The 19972-nt window shown below is 31.5% G+C and overlaps 4 protein-coding genes across 6 annotated transcripts in view; 2 read left to right on the top strand and 2 right to left on the bottom strand.

Moving 5' to 3' along the window:
- Nucleotides 1–2769, bottom strand: part of LOC101490129 (oligoribonuclease) — a 4608-nt gene extending 1839 nt beyond the window's left edge. The window contains exons 1-5 of the mRNA XM_004491140.4: nucleotides 2614–2769; nucleotides 1191–1319; nucleotides 1019–1095; nucleotides 754–835; nucleotides 427–482 (exon numbers count right to left, since the gene is read on the bottom strand). Of these exons, the coding sequence (XP_004491197.1) occupies nucleotides 427–482; nucleotides 754–835; nucleotides 1019–1095; nucleotides 1191–1319; nucleotides 2614–2689 (420 nt within the window). The 5' untranslated portion in view covers nucleotides 2690–2769. The remainder of the gene's footprint in view (nucleotides 1–426; nucleotides 483–753; nucleotides 836–1018; nucleotides 1096–1190; nucleotides 1320–2613) is intronic.
- Nucleotides 2770–6243: 3474 nt separating this feature from the next.
- LOC101489805 (calmodulin) lies at nucleotides 6244–8124 on the top strand. Its single transcript, XM_004491139.3, has 2 exons — nucleotides 6244–6443; nucleotides 7445–8124. Exons 1-2 carry the CDS (start codon nucleotides 6368–6370, stop codon nucleotides 7816–7818), a joined length of 450 nt encoding a protein of 149 aa, XP_004491196.1. The 5' UTR covers nucleotides 6244–6367; the 3' UTR covers nucleotides 7819–8124.
- A 3273-nt stretch (nucleotides 8125–11397) lies between these two features.
- On the top strand, nucleotides 11398–12648 carry LOC101495728 (plant UBX domain-containing protein 8-like). Its single transcript, XM_012713141.2, is given in 6 exon segments — nucleotides 11398–11416; nucleotides 11525–11653; nucleotides 11656–11711; nucleotides 11867–12010; nucleotides 12105–12161; nucleotides 12280–12648. Coding segments are annotated over 6 exon segments (513 nt in total). The 3' UTR covers nucleotides 12388–12648.
- Nucleotides 12649–13428: 780 nt separating this feature from the next.
- Nucleotides 13429–19192, bottom strand: LOC101495400 (uncharacterized). 3 transcript variants are annotated; one of them, XM_027331623.2, is made up of 12 exons: nucleotides 18809–19191; nucleotides 18388–18447; nucleotides 17919–18308; nucleotides 17766–17813; nucleotides 17612–17672; nucleotides 17418–17450; nucleotides 16940–17064; nucleotides 16163–16297; nucleotides 15051–15127; nucleotides 14688–14953; nucleotides 13750–13806; nucleotides 13429–13657 (listed from the first exon to the last, which is right to left on the bottom strand). In XM_027331623.2, exons 3-12 carry the CDS (start codon nucleotides 18058–18060, stop codon nucleotides 13444–13446), a joined length of 1158 nt encoding a protein of 385 aa, XP_027187424.1. In that variant the 5' UTR covers nucleotides 18061–18308; nucleotides 18388–18447; nucleotides 18809–19191; the 3' UTR covers nucleotides 13429–13443. The 3 variants fall into 3 exon arrangements, with proteins under 3 accessions (XP_027187424.1, XP_012568594.1, XP_073221014.1); XM_012713140.3 differs by having other exon boundaries at nucleotides 17919–18229; XM_073364913.1 differs by lacking the exons at nucleotides 13429–13657; nucleotides 13750–13806 and adding an exon at nucleotides 13898–14527 and having other exon boundaries at nucleotides 17919–18229; nucleotides 18809–19192.
- Nucleotides 19193–19972: the final 780 nt, after the last annotated feature.

Below are 19972 nucleotides of genomic sequence, written 5' to 3'. Positions count from 1 at the left end.
AACAAGAAAAACAGTAGAAATTTAATCAGTTGCCTCACAGATCAAGTGGCAATGTAAAAGTAAAAATACATTTATTTCGAATACACATGCCAGCATCATGAATCATTAGAGAAAAGATATCAGATTCTGTGATGGGAAAAATAACACTAATGTCTACTAGCTGCCAAAAGTTTTCTAACGTAAAAATACATTTATGAAGGATAATGAGAATTCATTTCCTTCTATATGCAGAGATGCTGAGATTATAGAATCCTAAAAGGCAAGTTTAGCCATTTCATCTGTCTCATTCTTACGATATGAAAAAGAAAACAATTTGTTTCAAATTCATTGAAAATATGAAAATATTGTTCCTATTTAACACGACAGAATGTAAGTTCCTACGAAAAGAGAGTTCGTCACAAATCACATGGTATAGTTACTACAAACCTGTTTCTCAGCTTCTCTTTCACTAACTGTACTTTGAAGCACCTTTTTTGTTAACCCTAAATTCATAGAAAACCATAAGTCAATACCATTCAAAATTCAATTCAACAGGAAAAAAGGAATTTAATAATGTTAAGGAAAACCAACAAATCAAACATGTGAATAGCATAAGCATCAAATTTCTTCATGTTAATGTATTAAATGATTTTTTTAATCTGTTTTGAAGGATATATTATACCGTTCATGGCAATGCTTTCTCTCATCTCTTTAATTAATTAGTTTTTCTATCAAGAAAAAGTCGAGTATCAAAGTATAGCATGTACCACTTACCACTAGCTGCATGATGACTTTGACACCATTCTCCCATCGCGTCAAGGCACTCCTTTGTTTGATGTATGACCAAATCAGGACCCTAAAATAGTAGAAAATTTCTTTCATATACAATCAAATGTGATGATCCTTACTGGATCAGCTTTCTACTTACGCATAATAGATACAAAGATGTAATCTCATTCAAAATGTACTGATGCAAGAAGACAATCATCTATATCAAAGACAAAGGGCGTGTAAATTGTAATATCAAATAATTAAATACCTCCACCGATTTGGCTAAATTTCCATCTGTAATTATACAAGCAATCTCCAATATTCTATCCACTTCAATATTCAAACCTGCAAACACACAAAAAAAAAAAGTTTAACCGGGAGGTTCAATGTACTGATCGAGAGCTTTGTCACTCTCGAAATAACACACTCTACATGCTTACCAGTCATTTCCAAGTCAATCCAGACAAGAGGTAACCTGTATTCACTCGAAGAAGTCACTGGATTTTGTTGATCTTGCTTCTCCTTTTTGGTAGGTAAAGTGTTGCCATTAGCTTTCTTGCCACTACTACCTGCACCAAAAAAGTATATGCTTCTTTACGAATATACTAATTAACATAATACTACCACAACCACATTTAAGCATCGGTCCATAAATTCTAAAACTAGTTAATACACACAAAAATGACAAGCAATGAGGTAACACTTAAGTATAGTAACAACACGGCAAAAGAAGATGCATCAATACAACTAGATTAGCCTCAGTGATGATTCAACAAAGCAGATAGCATTGGTCGCAATTGCATAACAGAATCTTGCATTGAGCAATAATTTCCCAGAAGCTTAAATCAGATTCACTGAAGGCTGATAAGTGATAAGTGCAGCTATTTCTTTACTTCCTGCTTTTCCACTTAGGTTCTGGAACATGTATACCAAATCACCTTTTTAATTACTTATAGTATGTTGGGATAGAGGAGTAAGGAGGGAAACAAAAGAGAGGGAGCATAAAATTTTGATTTAAAGAAAAAACTCTAATTTGATAATTTTAGAATGGAAGGGAGAGAATGACATTTTATCATAAAGCTTAGTGTCCTAATGCCCTGCTCAACACTATAAAGTTTATATAACTCCTAATTCAAAACTGAAAAAGTATAACCTCTTTTCCTTTCCCTCCAAAACCCTCCATGTAAACATACCTTTTCTAGTGATAAGCAACAATTACTAAAATAAACATTTGAATGACTTTCCTACTGTAGTTTTTAACCTACTGATCAGGGTCCTTCTAATCATTCCAATCACTATATCTTCTCTACCATGCTTTTGCATGATCTACGATGGAATATTATATCATTGTTTGATCCATAAAGCCGACCACTCCCAGTGAGATAAGACTCAGTTTATTGTTTTTGGTTTTTTCGAAAAATGTTGTTGCTGTTGATCTAACATGATTTTGCATCTTCATCTCCTCAACACACAAATCACAGGCTTAAATAATTGAACACATATAATCATCACATAAACAAATACTCCCAAAAATAATATCTACCTAATACCCTAAGGTCCTCCAAAGTAAAAAAATGGAATTTATGCTAGAAATCAAACACTCTTTTTCAATTCTAAACAAAAAACCAGAAGCCAACACAAAAATAAATATTTATCTGATTTTTATCAATTCAACCGCATGATAAATTAACAAAACTCAAACCTCACTAGATTCTCATATAAAATACCCACCAAGATCAATAACAACAACAAATTCGAAACCCTAACCAAAATTTCAGCAACTATGAATGAAATTTTTCAAAACAATAATAATAAATGAATAAAAAATAAATAAAATGAAGTAAAGATTGAAAGGGTAGATACCTGAAGGAAGAGGTTGAATGTGACTATCATCAGCGTCAAGTTCTAACACCGAAAAAGAGTTCGCAAATTGCTCCATTTTTCTGTTTCAATTTTGTTTCTTTCTCTTTAAAGTTATAAACTTTGGCGCAGTTTCAAATTATTAAAATCGTATTTTGAAGAATAAAACAAATAACAATATTGCTACCAACACCCCCAATTGTTATTCACACCCCTCAAAATTTAAAAAAAAATCAAAATCCCCAAAATGCCCCTGCCATCAATGTTACACATTTATTATCTCATAATTCACATTTATCAACTTTCATCACATCTCATAACTCATATACAAAAATCATCATACAAATGTATTTTTTATTTTTTTTTTGTAAATCTGGGGATGTATGTTTTTTTTTTTTTGTAAATATGAGGATTTTATGTGAACTCGGTTCACATACATTTTGGAGTTACATGACCTTAGTTCAAGTATGTTTAAAAAAAATTAAAAATCTCATACTTTACACAATTTGAATTAACGTACATATACGTGAATTCAGATTGCATAATCAATGAAATTTGAAACTTGAATCCTCGTAGTCTACGCAATCTGAATTCACGTACACCTACGTGAACTAAGATTGCGTAATTATTGAATGCTGAATAATAAGCCATGAACTGAAATTGCGTAAACATCTCACTATACACGCAATCTTAATTCACGTACGTGTGAATTAAAATTTGGAAATCATTGAAGATTGAAAATCAAACCAACGTGAACTCAATTTCACCTAAGTTTACGTGAAGTGAATTTACGTACGTGTAATTAAATTCACTTAAACTTACGTGAAATTAAAGTCATGTAAATGTTAGCAAAATCTTGAATATGGTTAATGATGATTGATGGGGATTGATGGTGATTGATGATAATTAATGATGATTTATGAAGATGGTTAATGATAATGATGGTTAAGGTTGAATAAAACGAAAAAGATGAAGAATGTGTTGAATGAAGATAGAATAAAGAAGAAGAATAAGATGAGTTAAGTTAATGAAGAAGAAGAAGGGGAGGGTAATTTGAAAATATTAATTTTTTGAAACATTCGAGGGGTGTGGATAGTAAATTAGGGGGTGTTGGTAGCAATATTGAACAAATAATCATACACATCACAGTGAGTATACTGTATAGTGACCTCATTCTTCATAGGTTACGGATCACTGCTTGGGCTTTTCGGGTTGGATATGACCCGATTCATTTGTTTTATTGACAAAACAAATTGTCAAATTGTTGATCAAATTGATATATTAATGAATATGTATTTTGATCTCTGAAATTTTAAGCGTTTTTTTAGATATTAATCAAAATAAAATTGATTATTATTTTATAATTTTAAAAATATATTTATTAATTAAAATTATAATTAATTTGATTGATATTTATAATTTAAATGATCAATTTATATATTTACTCAATTGATTTTCAAATTTAAAGAATTTATAAATATGTTACATAGTGACATATTAATTAATATATATAATTTATTTATGTTGATTATACGTTAATATTATCACAATTTCAACTAATTTATATATGAAATTAGATTTTTAATAAATTAACATTTTGAAATTTTTGAAACAGCTTTATGTCCAACTACATCCTTGTTACATAGAGTCTCTTGACAACTTGATATCCGGTTATTATAATTTATGAATCTTTGTTTATCTTCTTCTCCAAAAATATGAAATTACTAGATTCTTAAATTCAATAATACCATATTTTCTGCCCCAAAATCAATGTTCCTTAATTTGTAAAACATGAAAATGACAGATAGTGACAACAAGAAGGATGTGACACTACATTCGGAAATGAAATGGTGGCACTATATTCATCCGTGACATCTCTTTTCAAAAATCAACATAAATTATATGCAACACATCCTTGTTCAAAAAATCATTATTAAACCAACATAGTTAGGGAGGGAATGTAATGTTCCCCGGATAAGATTTCTTGGTTGTGTTTTGTTTACCTTTTTCAAATTAGAAAAGTTATTAGAATATAAAATTTAATACAAAGTCAAATACGAATACAATGTTTTAATATTTTATACAAAATAAAATATGATATTTATTATATTTGATATAATATATATGTGTGTCGTGGACAAACCTTCCCATAGTATGCACAAGTCTCATTGCACTTAACAAAATTACAAAGAGAGTAAATTAACCGGACCTAATTTAATATGAAAGAGCTTTTTGCCAAAGGTCTCAAATTGTGTGACTGTCACGATTTCAATTCCAAATCAATGGTTTATTCTTTTATAAATAAGAGACGGTGGAGACTATTTAATTTTTTAAAATGACTTACATAATGGAGGGAGCAATTAAAAACATGATTGCTACATAAAATAATAGTCTAGTTAAGGATTGAAGTACTAATTGTTGATTGAGACGGGTGTACTTAAGCTTAAATATATGCTACTATGAATATTTAAGACACTTATTAATGTATTAAAGATGAAAAAAAATTATAGTGAAAATTAAACATTTTATTTTTAAAAAGTTGTTATTTTCAAGACGTACTCCATTTATTTTATTTTAAATATATTATTTGAATTGTAGACAAATTTTAAGAAAAATATTTAGTTGTGTTAATTTTAATGATAAAGTAAATTTTATTTACTCAAATACTCTTATTAATTGTGGTTAATAGAAAAATTTAATGAATTGAAATACAATAAATAAAGGTATATTAGTGAAAAGAAATAACTAAAATTATATTCATATTGTAAAATAACAAATAATTTATAGACAAATAGACTTTTAATCATTTATCTTCAACTCAGTTTTTTTTAGGTTCTTGAAGTTTATTCATACTGTTTGTACTATTAATCTTTAAAATATATTAAATTACACATACAGTTCTTTAAGTTTGAAAATTTTCTCAAATTATTATTGTGAAAAGTTAAAATCTAATTGAAATGTCGCAATAAGTTGATTGTTCAAATTAATTTGCATTTAAAAAAGTTAAAAACATTAATTATGTTGATAGACTTCTATTATCTTATTTCTAATACTATACATATGTTTAAATTGATATAGAGAAAAACATAAAATATAGATAAATTATAACATTTGATGAAGAATTGATATGAGAAATATATTGTTGTAGCATTTGATAGAGTTTCTAATGATGAAAAGTTTTCAGTTGAACTAATTGTTATTGAAATTGAGATAAATGACTAACAATGCAAACACAATATAACTTAAAAAACTAAATCAAAATAAAATAAACTTAAATTAATTAAAATTAAGTTAAATTTAAAAGACTAAGTATATATTTTTGTTAATAATTTAAAATCAAATACCACAAATAAAACACAATATTCGTAAAATCGTTAAAATGTATTATAATGGCATAAATTAGTATATCTAAATATGTTAAAGTGACAAGTCTCACTAATGAATAGCTTTAGAACATTTGTTAAGAAATAAAAGAGAAAAAGAATGAATGATTTATCAAAATTTAATAACTAGTGCGTTTAGATATACAAGTCTCCATATACTTTGAATAATAAATTCCATATTTAGAAAAGTGATTTATGATTTAATTAAATTCCACATAAATGAGAGTAAGAGATAACCTTAACCTTAGAAGAAGAAAAATAAGACCTATAATAAGAGTTTATATAAATACCATAATCCTTCTTTTTCTATTCTTCTTTCATTTTCCACATCACAAACCTTTCATTCTCTCTTTTGCTATCCAATCTTCCCTCCAATGGCCGATCAGCTCACCGATGAACAGATCTCAGAGTTCAAGGAGGCTTTCAGTCTCTTCGATAAGGATGGCGATGGTATCATTTCTCAGATCCTTTTTTTTTTGTTTCTTAGATCTGATTTTTTATTTAACTGTTGTTTTGTATTTCAATTTTGTTGACACCCCATCTTACACTTTAGAAGAAATTTTTGTAAAAATCGGAACTTTTTTAGGTTCGTTTGTGTCTAGGGTTCTTTCTTTTGTTTGACTTTTTGGCTTTGATTTTTGTTTTCATTCGCATTTTTTATTGATTTTGTTTGTTTTCCTCTTTTGCCCTTTGGTGATTAATGTTAATTTGATCCTTTTTGTGGTTATATCATGTGTTTGTTTGTGGATGGATTGTTTGATATGATAGGAATGAGTGTGAATATTTGAAATTGTGACTTCAGATTTGATTCTTTTTTTTTTATTGTTTGATTTTTGGATCGATTTTTTGTTTTGTGGACATGGACTTTATGTTAGATGTTTAGATTTGTGAGTAACTTCTTAATATGGGATTGGCCCCTTTTTATTTGTGTTTGTGCATTTTGGTCCCTTTTTTGTGAACAATCTATTTGAGAATGAAATAGCAATTAGATGGTACCTATTTCTAATGACATTTTGCTTTTTACATTTTTAGAATTTAATTAAATGATTGGTGTTTCTTTGACCATTTTGGTCTGTATTTGGTTATAATTTTATTAATAAGTTTACCTGTAAAGTTATGTTTATCTCTCTCTCATGTGTACATCTCTCCTAGGCTCTCATGAGTTTTGATGTTTTTCGGAAACTTTTGGTTTGATCAAAATTAGGTAGTATAGTTTCATAAGAAAACAGAGTTTTGTTGACTATCTTGGAAAATAGTGGCTTGTTCAAATTTTGCTATGCTATAGTGCTGGCAACACAGGTATCTTCGTGTGTATTTGACTACACCGGAAGAAAAACCAAACTTTGACCTAATGTATGTGGTCTTCAATGATTTCTAAATTGAGCCATGCTATATCTTTGGGTTGTTGAATCAATTGTTTGTGTTTTAACTGTTTATTTAAAATGCTATAGGTTGTATTACTACCAAGGAACTTGGGACTGTGATGCGGTCGCTTGGACAGAACCCAACTGAGGCCGAGTTGCAGGACATGATAAACGAGGTTGATGCTGACGGGAATGGTACCATTGATTTCCCTGAATTCCTCAACCTGATGGCCCGTAAGATGAAGGATACTGATTCGGAGGAGGAGCTTAAGGAAGCTTTCCGTGTGTTTGACAAGGATCAGAACGGTTTCATCTCAGCAGCTGAGCTTCGTCATGTTATGACAAACCTAGGCGAGAAGCTGACCGACGAAGAAGTGGATGAGATGATTCGTGAGGCTGATGTTGATGGTGATGGTCAGATCAACTATGAGGAGTTTGTCAAAGTCATGATGGCTAAGTAAGGGACCAATCAAACAATAACCTATATTTGAAAATCACATGAACAGAAAAAGGGACATAGCAGATGAAAATTTATGAGAAATATTATTATTCTATTTTCAATATTAGGACATGTTTTATTTGGGGTTATTAGTTTTTTGTTTGTTGGTTTGTTTGCTTTATTGCTACTACTCATTAGTATTCTACTTGTTTGCTTTGTCCCTTTGTTTAAGTAGTTTGATTTAGCTTTGGCTCAACATGCATTTGTAACTTCACTCTTCATCTTTTTTTGGGTTACTATTTATGAACTTGGAACAATTGGTTGCAAATTTGTGCTTTTACATGTGAATGACTAGTACAGTTAATACCATCTTATGCTAGATTGTTTCTGTGATTCCCCATGAATCACTATTATGGAGTCAACCGATTATTCGGGTTGTTCTTCCAAATTTCGGGTCCTTGAGTTTTTTCCGGCCACTATATCCAATGGTTTACATTGGTGGTTCACAATTAGAGTCATAACTTCAATGGTTCACTCTAGTCTTAGTGCATGTTTAGTCCTCATTTAAATAAGAGAAACAAATGAAGTTTAGCTTGCAATCTCTGCTCAAAATTGATGCTCCCGTTTGAGAAGAAAAGAAACAAATTACACCTTAAATATATCTCTGTAGTTGTAATTAGTTTTTGTATAATTCAATTTTTTATAGTAATAAAATATGACTAAAAATGTTCGTAATGTCTAATATGAAAAGGATTTCAACTGGATATACCTCTATATAATTAATTGAATGATAAAAGTATTTATACAAAGATAAACATAGGTGCTAGTATTACAAAGGTGGATAAAGAAACAGGCCAATAAAATACCATAAAACACTCTCTAATAATGTCTAGCTTAAAGAATAAAAATAATATTGAAAAAAGTACTATTGGTTGCTTTTAACATCATTACGATATGAACTAGAAAAACAATATAAGAATTTAGAACCAAAAATAATAATAAAGAATAAGAAGAAAATATAAGTACTCAATAGTATGTCTCAAAACCATCAAGTGTATAGTTTTTTGTATGTAGATACCAGTTAAATTCCTATTGAAGTTATTTAGTATAGTAACAAAAATATAAATATTAAATCTAACTTGTTGCAAGTTATATCTCCTCAATGAGAGCTTAAAGTCTACTCTATTTTAAACTGGCACTATATCCTTCCCCTAAATTTTATTCATAATCTTTTTTTGTTATTATTTTGCCTAACAAAATAACTTTATAGATTTCAATATTTTTGCTCTCCTTTCTAAGATGTGCAAATAAGAAAAAATAAATAAATATTTTTTGTATATTCAATTGTATGTTATTATTTCACAAGTGTCTGAATTTCGTCATGTTAAGAAATATGATGTATGCATATCATATATGTTCAATTATATCCATATGTCGATTATGTGCAAGGTTAAGAATAATCGAAAATCAAAATAGAAACTGTTCTTATTTAAAGAATTAGGTAGACCTAGCTAACGTTATGTCGTAATCCTGATTTAGGGTGTTTGGTGAGTGATTGAATGACTTAGAAATTTCATATAAGTAGTATTCCTATTTATAGAGCTCACGGGTCTTGAGCTCTAAACCTTGGTAACCTCCCACTACTTAATTGTGCGAATGTCTGTTATTTCCCTTGCACATGTCATTCTCATGGTTTTATCGAGTTAAAGAAACATGTGCTCGGATCTTTGAATAACATTTATATTATGAGTAAAATTACATAGTCTCATATTGCGACATATGTCTTTAACTTTAAGTGCAATACCAAAGAAATGTCGTGCCCTTTTCCACAATTCATCTATCATTTTAAACTTTTGGGTCAAAGTCAAAGATTCATTTCACATCTAAAATTGTCTAATAGAGACATATGAACTCGAGACAACACTTTTTTTATATGAAAATGCATTGTACATACCAATAACCAGACAGTGAAATGAAGTCGGTGAAGAGTGGAGACCGACATACACCCTGATGAACATCGTAATCAACTCAATCAACCATTCTTCCAAAATGAAAACGGACACAGGCCGAGTGAATGTACAAATTTGATTTTGGCAGAAGCAGAAAACAAAAAAAAAAACAGGTATACAAATCACAAAATTCTAACCCGAACCAGTTGCTAGATTAATACCACACTAGCCATGACTGAAAATGTGACCATGAAAAACCGCATACATCATAATAGCACAGGCTTATCAATAGTGGTGCTTATTATCAGTTTCATTCAACTGTTTTATTTTGATAAACTACTGGTATTGCTCCAGATATTCTGAGCAGCAAGTGCACACTATTGGAACACATAAAACAAATAAACACGTGATGTACCAAGATTTGAAGAACAAAACCACCAAGCATATGTTTGGTAAAGTGGTTTCAAGATGCAAACACACATTGATCTTGATGTTACTAGTTGTCCACGTGGGGTTTCGCTGTGATTGTTAAAGTTTCCAAACACACTACAAAACTACTTCGTAAATAGCACATCTAGAAGGGTTCAAACTTCTAACTACCACAGCAAATTAATCATGATTGTTTATAATTATAACAAAATCTATTCTTTTACCGGCAATCAGCATCCTAACTGTAGAGCTTTGGGTTCAAATACTAATGCATCCAAGAAAATACATAGGACCGATAAAAGGAATTGATCAATTGAATGACAGTCCAGTAGTCCGATCGTGGAATTGATATCTTTTTTCTGTTTTGGACCAAAATCGAGATTAAGTGAACTTGGGTCACCACAAACTTTTGGATGCATTGAAATCATACTCCAAAAGAGCTCTCAAGATTTGACATTTTGAAGCTTTGAAGTAGATAGCTTTGTAAGCAATCTATCATGATTAAGCATGGCGCTAACACTTTCAATCCCCAGAATGATCTGCCCACACAAGAAGAAACTTAAGTTTACAGGATAACAACATAATAAATCATTTAATTGTGAAACAAAGTCAGCTCCAAACCAGTTGACTCAAAGTTTCAAGACAAGCATTTTACAAAGCCAATGAAGTTTTCAGCTAGAGATTAATTATGATGTTTTTTTTATTAGGCAAATGAGTAATTAGTTTGTTAGGGGAGGGAGAAGTGTTAGTAGCAGAGATTGAACTTTGGACCTATTCAATCTCCTAGGTTGTTAGTAGTTGTATAGGTGTAACTGTTTTGGTGTTTGCTATTAGTTAGTTAGTTACCTGGATCTAATCCTATGGAAGTTTTTAAATAGAAGCTTCCACCCCTTTAGAAATCATCTTTTAGCAACTTTAGAAATTGAGTGGTGTAAACCATTGTAGGAGCGTATCCGCTCTTGTGTATCATTTTCTTGAAGAGATTTTCTCCTATTATTTCTTTTTTTTTCTTTCTAAATATTAGTGTTCTTCCTCTAAATCATTGGAATCCAATTCTTGGGTTCCTAACAATTGGTCCGACCTGCTGGATCTCAAGGGAGTGCCGAAGTTCATGGAAATGGAGGATTAGTGGGTCAAAAAGGTGGAGCTGCCCAATTTTTCAGGGACTGATCCTGTTGGGTGGGTTGCAAGGGCTGAAAAGTTCTTTGTGGAGCATGAAATTCATGGATTCGATAGAGTGCAGTGGGCATTCATGAGCTTGGATGCTTCAATATTATTTTGGTTTCGTTCTTGGGATCAAGAAAACCCAAATCCAACTTGGGATAAATTAAGGCAAAACACCCTTATAAGATGGTTTAATTGTGGCTATTGTTGTCTATGTTTATTTGACGCAGGATGATGAATACCTTGCATCATTACAAGCAGACAGAGAAAAAGAATTGAAGGCTATGGAGGAACCTGAGGCTGCTCGCGAAGAGGAAAAGACGAGGAAAGACGGAGAGCAGAAGAATCTCAAAGGAAGTTGCAGGAAGAGCAGGTAATACATTTGTAACTAACTAATTACATGGTTATTTTATTGCCCCTTTGAAATATTGGCCTATGCAAACTCTATCTAACTCATACTTTCCTAGGGATAGAAATCGAATTCCAGTTTCTGTGTTGCTTACTCTTGCATTTTGCATAAACTGTCAGGAATTGGAAACACAGTTAGCTGCCAAAGAAGCCTCTCTACCACCAGAACCATCCTCAGCTGATGATAATGCTGTGACCCTGCTGGTAAAAATGCCAGATGGCAGCCGTCGTGGCCGCCGATTCCTAAGATTTGATAAACTACAGGTGAAGATGCCTGTTATAAAATATGCTATTTGTGTTTTCCTCCTTTATTCTGGTGCTTACTTGCTAATATAGGCCCGCTCTTGGAAATTTTCAGTCTCTTTTCGACTTCATAGATATTGGTAGGCTGGTGAAACCTAGCAGTTACAGACTGGTGCGAAACCTTTATCATTCTTACTCTTAGTTTTAATTACATATTTAGTAAAATGGTTTATTTGCACCATATAATTTCAATTACTTTTTTTTGTTCTTTGACGTTATTTTTGGGGCAGGTGAGACCATATCCTAGGCGTGCCTTTGGTGTTGGAGAAAGTGCTGTGACACTTGATGAACTTGGCCTAACCAACAAGCAAGAAGCTTTGTTTTTGGAGTTAGTCTGATGCCCTGATGCAGAATGCTAGAAGAAAAGCTTTTAAAGTCATCATTAGTTTATTAAAACATGAACCAATACACATAAAAAGGACGTCACATTTTAATCTGCTTTTGTGTTAAATGATGTTATTTATGAATTTAAACATCTACAAGGACCGCGTGCTTTACTTGTGATGGAAATCTTTGTGGAGACTAGTCTGCAGTATCGCATACGATTAAAAACAATTCATGATTAATAAAACTACAACCATCTTTTCCCCTTCAAACAATTTCAAATCCAATTTAGATACTTATAGTGTTTTATTGATCTGTTTTATTAACAAAGGAAAAAAATATATTGATATTTATGTACAAAAGAAAATTTTACTCATTCTTTACTCTGAATTTATACATTTTAGAAGAGAGATAAATAGAGAAATGAGATGATGAATTTCTTTTAAGATGTGTTTTTCTTAAATATCATACAAAAACGTTTTGGATTGGTTCTTATTCCGCCAATCAGCACTCAAGATTCCACACTTTAATATTAAAAGAGATCCGAAACGTGTTTTCCATTAGAGAAATGAGATGATGAATTTCTTTTAAGATGTATTTTTCTTAAATATCATACAAGAACGTTTTGGATTGGTTTTTATTCCGCCAATCAGCACTCAAGATTCCACACTTTAATATTAAAAGAGATCCGAAACGTGTTTTCCATGCCGATAATGTGATTTTAGGTTATGAATAAGGATATAATGTGATTTATGTTTTGAATAAATTTAAGTAAAAGTGAATTTTATAATAAATTTCAAAGTATAGTTGGCAAATTTCAGCAACACACAGATAGAGTATCTTCTTTCAAAATTGTAGATCCACATTTCAACTAATTTTTAATTGAGTATAAATGTTCAAAGTGTGTAGATGTTTTTATTTGAGTATTTTTTTTATTATTTGGGACAAATAATCTTACAATATCAAGGTTTGAACATTTAAAAGGATAACAACATCTTTCATTCATAATTATAAGAATACATTCAGCAACACACACTGAAACCTCCATGCATAAATTTCAAGAGCTAATTTCAATCAAGGTAAAAGAAGAAATTAATGGAGAAAAAACAACTTACAGAAGGATAAGACTTCAACATGGAAGAAATCACAATGTATACAAAAGCTAGAAAGAATGGTCGGTGATTAAGACGTAAGGCTAATGGTACTATCATCAAAAGAATATTCCCATGGATTACTATCAGGAAGAAACTTCTGAAGAAGTCAAAAACTTCTGCGAAAAAGTACCTGTATGCAAAAATCATGAGACCTAATAAGTGCTAAAGTTCATAGGATTAAAGCAGTCCAGTCTAAGTAGTATTCTTTCCTAAAGAACATACCACAAAGCTCCGATGTTTGGAGATAGATCTTGTATGGTTAGAATGAAGCCATAAGTTCTGCATAAACAATAAAGTCATCAAAATTCAACGGATAATAAAAGAAAAAGAACATTTCAAAATCAAAATCAATGTTCTTCAACAGAGAATAATACAAAATTCAGCCATAATCACAATCTGCTTCTTTAAAACTAATGTTGAAAAACATGCATAAAATACATTGGGTAATAGAAGAAAACCCCACGGATAGTATAAGCAATATCAATGATATACACATGAGGAAACTGGGAAATGTATAATTTGATTTCTCAAACTACATTTTTTTTATTTCACACTAACAGCAGTTTCAAGCATTGAATGAACAAATAACAGTAATATGTACCTAAATTTTTCCAAATTCTAAGGGTTCGCATTGCAGCAAATTTTTTTACAAAACTTCAAGGTGGCTCCATACATATGTACAGCAGTGACCATGTCAATAACTCAGTACTCATGCAATTACTTTGGAATGACTTTAATGGTATACAATTGTCTTCACATGATAAACCATACACTCTTCTTTAGTTCATGAAAAAGCTCCACCAGAAGCAGTGTACTTTTCTGGCGGGGAGCCATTTGAGTTGTTAGAAGGACACAAATTCAAGTTATGAATTTAGCCTCTTGCAAATGCAAAGCGAGGTTGCCTGTAATAGACCCATTATGAGTTCAACCCTTTCCTCAACCCCACCATCACAGGAACTTTATAGCATCAGGTTCCACTATAAGCAATGGTCTTAACACTCTACAAAGCATTAAATTCTAGCAGCTATTATAAGAATGAGCTTTCAAAATGACCAAAAAGAAGTATCTTGGCACATTACACAAACAAATAAACAGATATGTATTGTCACTTGCAAAAGTGTCATAAGAAAAGAAAAACGGTCATAGTATATAAACAAAACCTTTTGAACATCTCCCGTAGACCACCGTGCTGTTGGACATAGATGCCACAGAGGACTAAAACATAGGATGACCACAGCAAAGCCCAGAACAATAAAAGAACAACTGGCCTCCATGAGAATACATTCAGCATCCTTTTCTCATTGATCGACTCATCTTCTAAACAACTCCTATCGCTTGAGGTGGGATTATCAACTTCAGGATTTTTCCTTTGCCAGAATAATTTCCTAGGAGGAGCATCAGGACCATACCCCAATAACAATATTAGCTGCAACATAAGATAATAGATTTATCTAAATCTAGATAAAATGATAAATTAAGATTATGCTGCAAATGCTATTTAATGGGTTTGAGCAACAACATACTGGGATAATAAGGATTGCTGGGTACAGAGACAAATGCGTAGCCATAACCCACCCAAAAGCTGCCACCGGAGCTAGTCCTGTTGCACATCAGTACAGTTTCAACATTAAATGAAGTATTAGATGAAGATTGAAAGCCAGTTAATACCAGGCAATGGCGCTATGTTCTATTGATGTATTTCAATCTTTTATGATTTCTCCAACCCCCACTATATAATTTCTTAATGATTTGATGACTAGCAATCTAGCATTCGAAAATCTGATCTGCTTGCTGACTATAGCAATTAGCAACCTTTTTCACTCAAGTGGATATCAACTTGATGAATACTAGTAGTAGTAAGATAAATAGTAATGATTACAAATGAAATGGTTCCCATGAAGGAGAGAAATAAATGTGAGAAATTGAAGTTAATAAGATGGAATTTAGATGTAATGTTCAAGTACATCAAGTAAACCAGTGGATTCTTCTAAAACATAGCCAACTTAATGGAAAATGGGACATAGACATCAAGTTTGAATCTGATGGAATGTTTTTTGCATCAAATATACGCAAGAAACAATGGACTTATAATAAAATAACAAAAACAGTTTTGTTTTATGGATTTGCCTTAGGTAGTTTGTCCTAATACATTTCTCATGTACATGGGTTAAGCAGAACCCATTCGTAGACTCTAGTCTTGTTTTATTGGCTTTATCTCAACAAAAAAGTAATCACATTTCTTTCTACTCAAAAGCAACCTAAGACCAAAAACATTATCAGGTAAGCAAAAATAATAGAAACAAAACTGTTGGCAAGTTTTGTTTATCAAAGTCTAGTTGTATAAAAGAAATTCTTCAGATTCCTATTCCTACCACTACTTCTCATAGTCTCATTAGAGCTTATCCAGGGAGCAAAATATTAAATTTTATTTTCAGAACTCGTGGATCCATGCAATAACTTTTTCAATATAAGGGGAAGATAACACATACCAGAAAACAACCAGTAAATACCAATAAGACTTCAAAGAACTGAGTCGGTACTACTCGGTAGAATAAATGAAATATCTAAAAATTCAGAAACTAAAAAGCATAGATTGTTAGCTTTTTTAAGAAGCCATAGATTGTTAGTTGCTTACGTGCGCATGCTCCATAAAGGGATAACACAACCATCAGGTTCTCAATTGCAGAAGTAGATAGACCAACACATGCAACAATTGTAAAAGGATTCCACAAGTATACAAGAGCAGCAAATTCCCCTGAACGAAGAACATCTGAAAACAGAGAAGATGGTATCAAAAGGTGTAAACAAGAATTTGCACAGAGCTTGAAAAAGATCCATAGCCTGACAAGGAAATTTTAATTTTAAATCGTATGATCATAATTCATAGCTTACCCTGCAGAACAACAGTTGTAAATATCATGTTTTCTAATCGGCAATTTAATAACATACTTTTTTTGGAAATCATGCTAGTTATCAAAATATATTATTTTTGTAATCCAAACACTGCATTGGCATGCACCTTGTCATCTATTTCTTATCTGAAACCACGTAGACATGTAATATTATCCACAAGTTTGAATGCTGTAGATTAAATTATGGACTAATCCTTGTAATTAATAAATATATCAGAATCTGATGCTTAAAACCTAGATATTGACCAATGAGGTGTTTCATAACACTATCAATATTTCTGCTATAACTCTGTCATTATTATCTCGTAATATGGTCAAGTACAAAATAGAAAACCTCTTTTGATGGTATAGTATATATTTATCTGCAAAGGACCTCAATACTTGTACACTTTTTACATTTATCACTTGAAGACAATAAACAAAAACAGGAGAAGCACACCTAAGTGTAACATCTGAAATTTGAACAAAAACAATCAAACTTGTAGCTTATGCTAACAAACCTGAATTCTCTGATAAGTGATGAAGGCCAATGAATTGTAAACTTGAACTGTATGCCGCCTGAAGTTTTTTACCAGCAGCACAAATGAGCATTGCAGTGACAACATCTGCCATCACAAAAACCAAACTATATCCAGAAATGAGTTGATATTTGCTGCTTAACCAAGTACACTAAATGCATCACGAGAATAACAAGGGCAAAGTACTAAATGCACAAGTTATGCCAGGCAAAAGAACAAAGATGAGGGTCAGCATCATTTCGATTATAAAAACAAGGCAATCAAGAAGATTAATCACACATAAAGATCATTTATTAGAAGGGGTATGCACAAATAAAAAGTGAAAAGGAGCAGTTGCAAATCACTAATCAACAACAATAAATAACAAGCAACATAGATCAAAGCAATTATGGTTCGTTAGATTAGGAAAATAAATAACTCAGACAGATACTAAGTACAGTTAAAAGGCGAAGAAAGTTACCTGCATAAAAGATAATCAGGCTGTCCTTCAATTCTGCATCACAAACAATGTTTTTCAAATATCACTATACCACGCAAATTTCATACTAAATTTTGATTGCATCTCACAGTGGTAACATAAAACATTCAAAACATAACTCCATTGAAATTAAGCAACAGATTCAAAAGTTCACAAAATTAATAGCACGTAGGTACCTTGTAACTGTGAGTGGTCCGAGAAGTGTCAACAACAAAGGAGAACCATGGTACATTGAACCTGATAATAGAAACAACAGCTTGAAAATTCATAGCAAAATAGCAACATTAGAGAATGATTTAATTTGATTGGATGAACGAAGAAATGAGAAACCAGCATAAGGTGACATTGATGACTGCTTCAACCAGTAACCCTCGGCAACTGCAAAAACAAGAAGAAGTGAAGTGAATAAAATAGCTTGAAATGTGAGTTAGTTGAGAAATTAAGAAGTAATGAAGTTGAATTGGTGATAGAGGAAGAGCTTACGGCGACGAATGCTGGTGAGAGGAGTGGAGACTTCAGGGCGAGAAGAGAGGTTGAGGTTTCTGGGGAAGTAGATGAGAATGAGTCTAAAAATTATGGAACCAAAAATCCAAGTGCAGAACCATTGAACCTTCTTCTTCCCCATCGCCGTTTCCGTTTTCGTTGATATTTGGATTGGTGAAGGTGGGTGATATGCAAGAGGTGTGGGCTGAGGATTGAAACCCCTATTCAACTCCCGGTGCCTTGGATGGCCCTGCAGTAGATGCTCCGAAATCACCTTCTTGTACAAGGCGTGCTTTTTCTTGCTCTGCTGTCTGGATTCATTTTATGTCAGAAGCAATTCAGGCTCCAAATTTCCAATATTTATAGAAAAGCCAAAGTTAAAGCACTGGGCTGTCATGGTGATAACGCACTGCTAACATTTCTTAAAATGGTGACTGAAGGAATAAAAGAAGACAAGTTAAAGGTGTACCTTCAGGGACAATGAAACTGCATGGGCAAGCTCAGGGTTAGGCTCAGATTCAATTAAGTCCTGCACCATTATTCTCATTCCCTCAGATTCAGCCAATACCATACAACTGACTATAGTGACTCAGACAAGTATTAAACAATCTAACAGTCCATTTTAAACCAAGATAAATTAATCTAACTAAGAACACAAATTTTACTAAAAAAATTAAAGAAAATAAATTGTATGCAAATCTAACCTCATTGATAAAAAAAATTACCAAAAAAAAAACTGAAACATTGTTGCGCTGCATAAAAACCCTATGATGTGATAAACCGTAATAGGAAATTCCATCACAGTTTTGTTTCAATATGAATTAAAAAAAAAAAAACCTAAAGAGTTATAATTTTGCAATTAGAAAAAGTAAAAAGGAAAAAAATAGTACCTCGAGTTTTTGGAGTGCGATTGGTTCAGATACGCCGGTGATGCTGATGAATGTCTGAATTTATTTATCAATTATTTTGTAAACCACAATTCCTAGCTTCACATAAACTCCAAGTCAATTATGCATTTACAACGTGAAATTGGGATGAAGTTAAATTGTGTTCGAGATATTCAAACAACATCTAGATAATCTCACTACTTTGTTTGATTATAATTTTGTTTTTAGTATTTAATTTCTCACTTGCTTGAAGCACTAACTTTCATTTGTATTTGTTATACTGATTACAAAATTGAACTATTTTTCACCATATAACTGCATTGTATGTGCTTGATAAAATGTCTGTAAAGGATTACACAATTTTTTTTTATTTGAAGAACTTTTTGTGCAATATTTAGGAATAAAATAGAATATCATTAATACCGAATGACTGTTTACATCAAAATATTTCAATTTTTATCATCACAAACACCCCATCCATATAATTTTTAAAATTTTATTATTTTCTATGTATTTTTTTTACATAGTTTATGGTTACATTTAAAATTTATCCATATCCCCTTCAATTAATGATGAAGTTCAAAGATCTAAAAAATTAGTTGGGATATTGAAGTCATTGAAAATTATAAATTTGAAGAATATGTGTGATAGCTTGAGAAATGATCGGAAAGTACAATACAATTTATTTGAAAAAGTTATTGAATTATGTTGAGATTACAACAAAAAAATCTCTTGATGCACGTGAGAGAGCAAACGATATATAAATGAAACACAAATATTTTGTTTAGTAATATTTATGTTTATTTATCATTTTTTACGTGATGAGTTATAAACATGCGTAAAAATCCTTTATATAAAAATTTAAAGACAAATTACTTTCATTTCCTCTATCTTACCACACTTTTCATGGATGTAGTGGTTAACGATTAGTACAAGAAAGTAAATGAAAGAAAAGGTAACTCCATCATTAATAAAAGTTTAAGTTGTTTAATGTAAATGTGGAGACTAAGTGGAGCACAAAATGAAGGATGAAATTACATGAATTTGGATTAAATTCTAAATGATCTAGAGTTGCATGCAAGATGTTGTCGACAATTGATATTTTTAAGTAAGCAATGAAGATTTTGTTTCCATAGATTTTTAGGATATAAGGGTTAATTGACGACA

Source organism: Cicer arietinum, chromosome 2, assembly GCF_000331145.2.
Source record: "Cicer arietinum cultivar CDC Frontier isolate Library 1 chromosome 2, Cicar.CDCFrontier_v2.0, whole genome shotgun sequence".
Classification (NCBI taxonomy): Eukaryota; Viridiplantae; Streptophyta; class Magnoliopsida; order Fabales; family Fabaceae; genus Cicer; species Cicer arietinum.
Note: the sequence above shows the minus strand (reverse complement) of the source record. Positions and strands in the feature narration are given on the sequence as shown.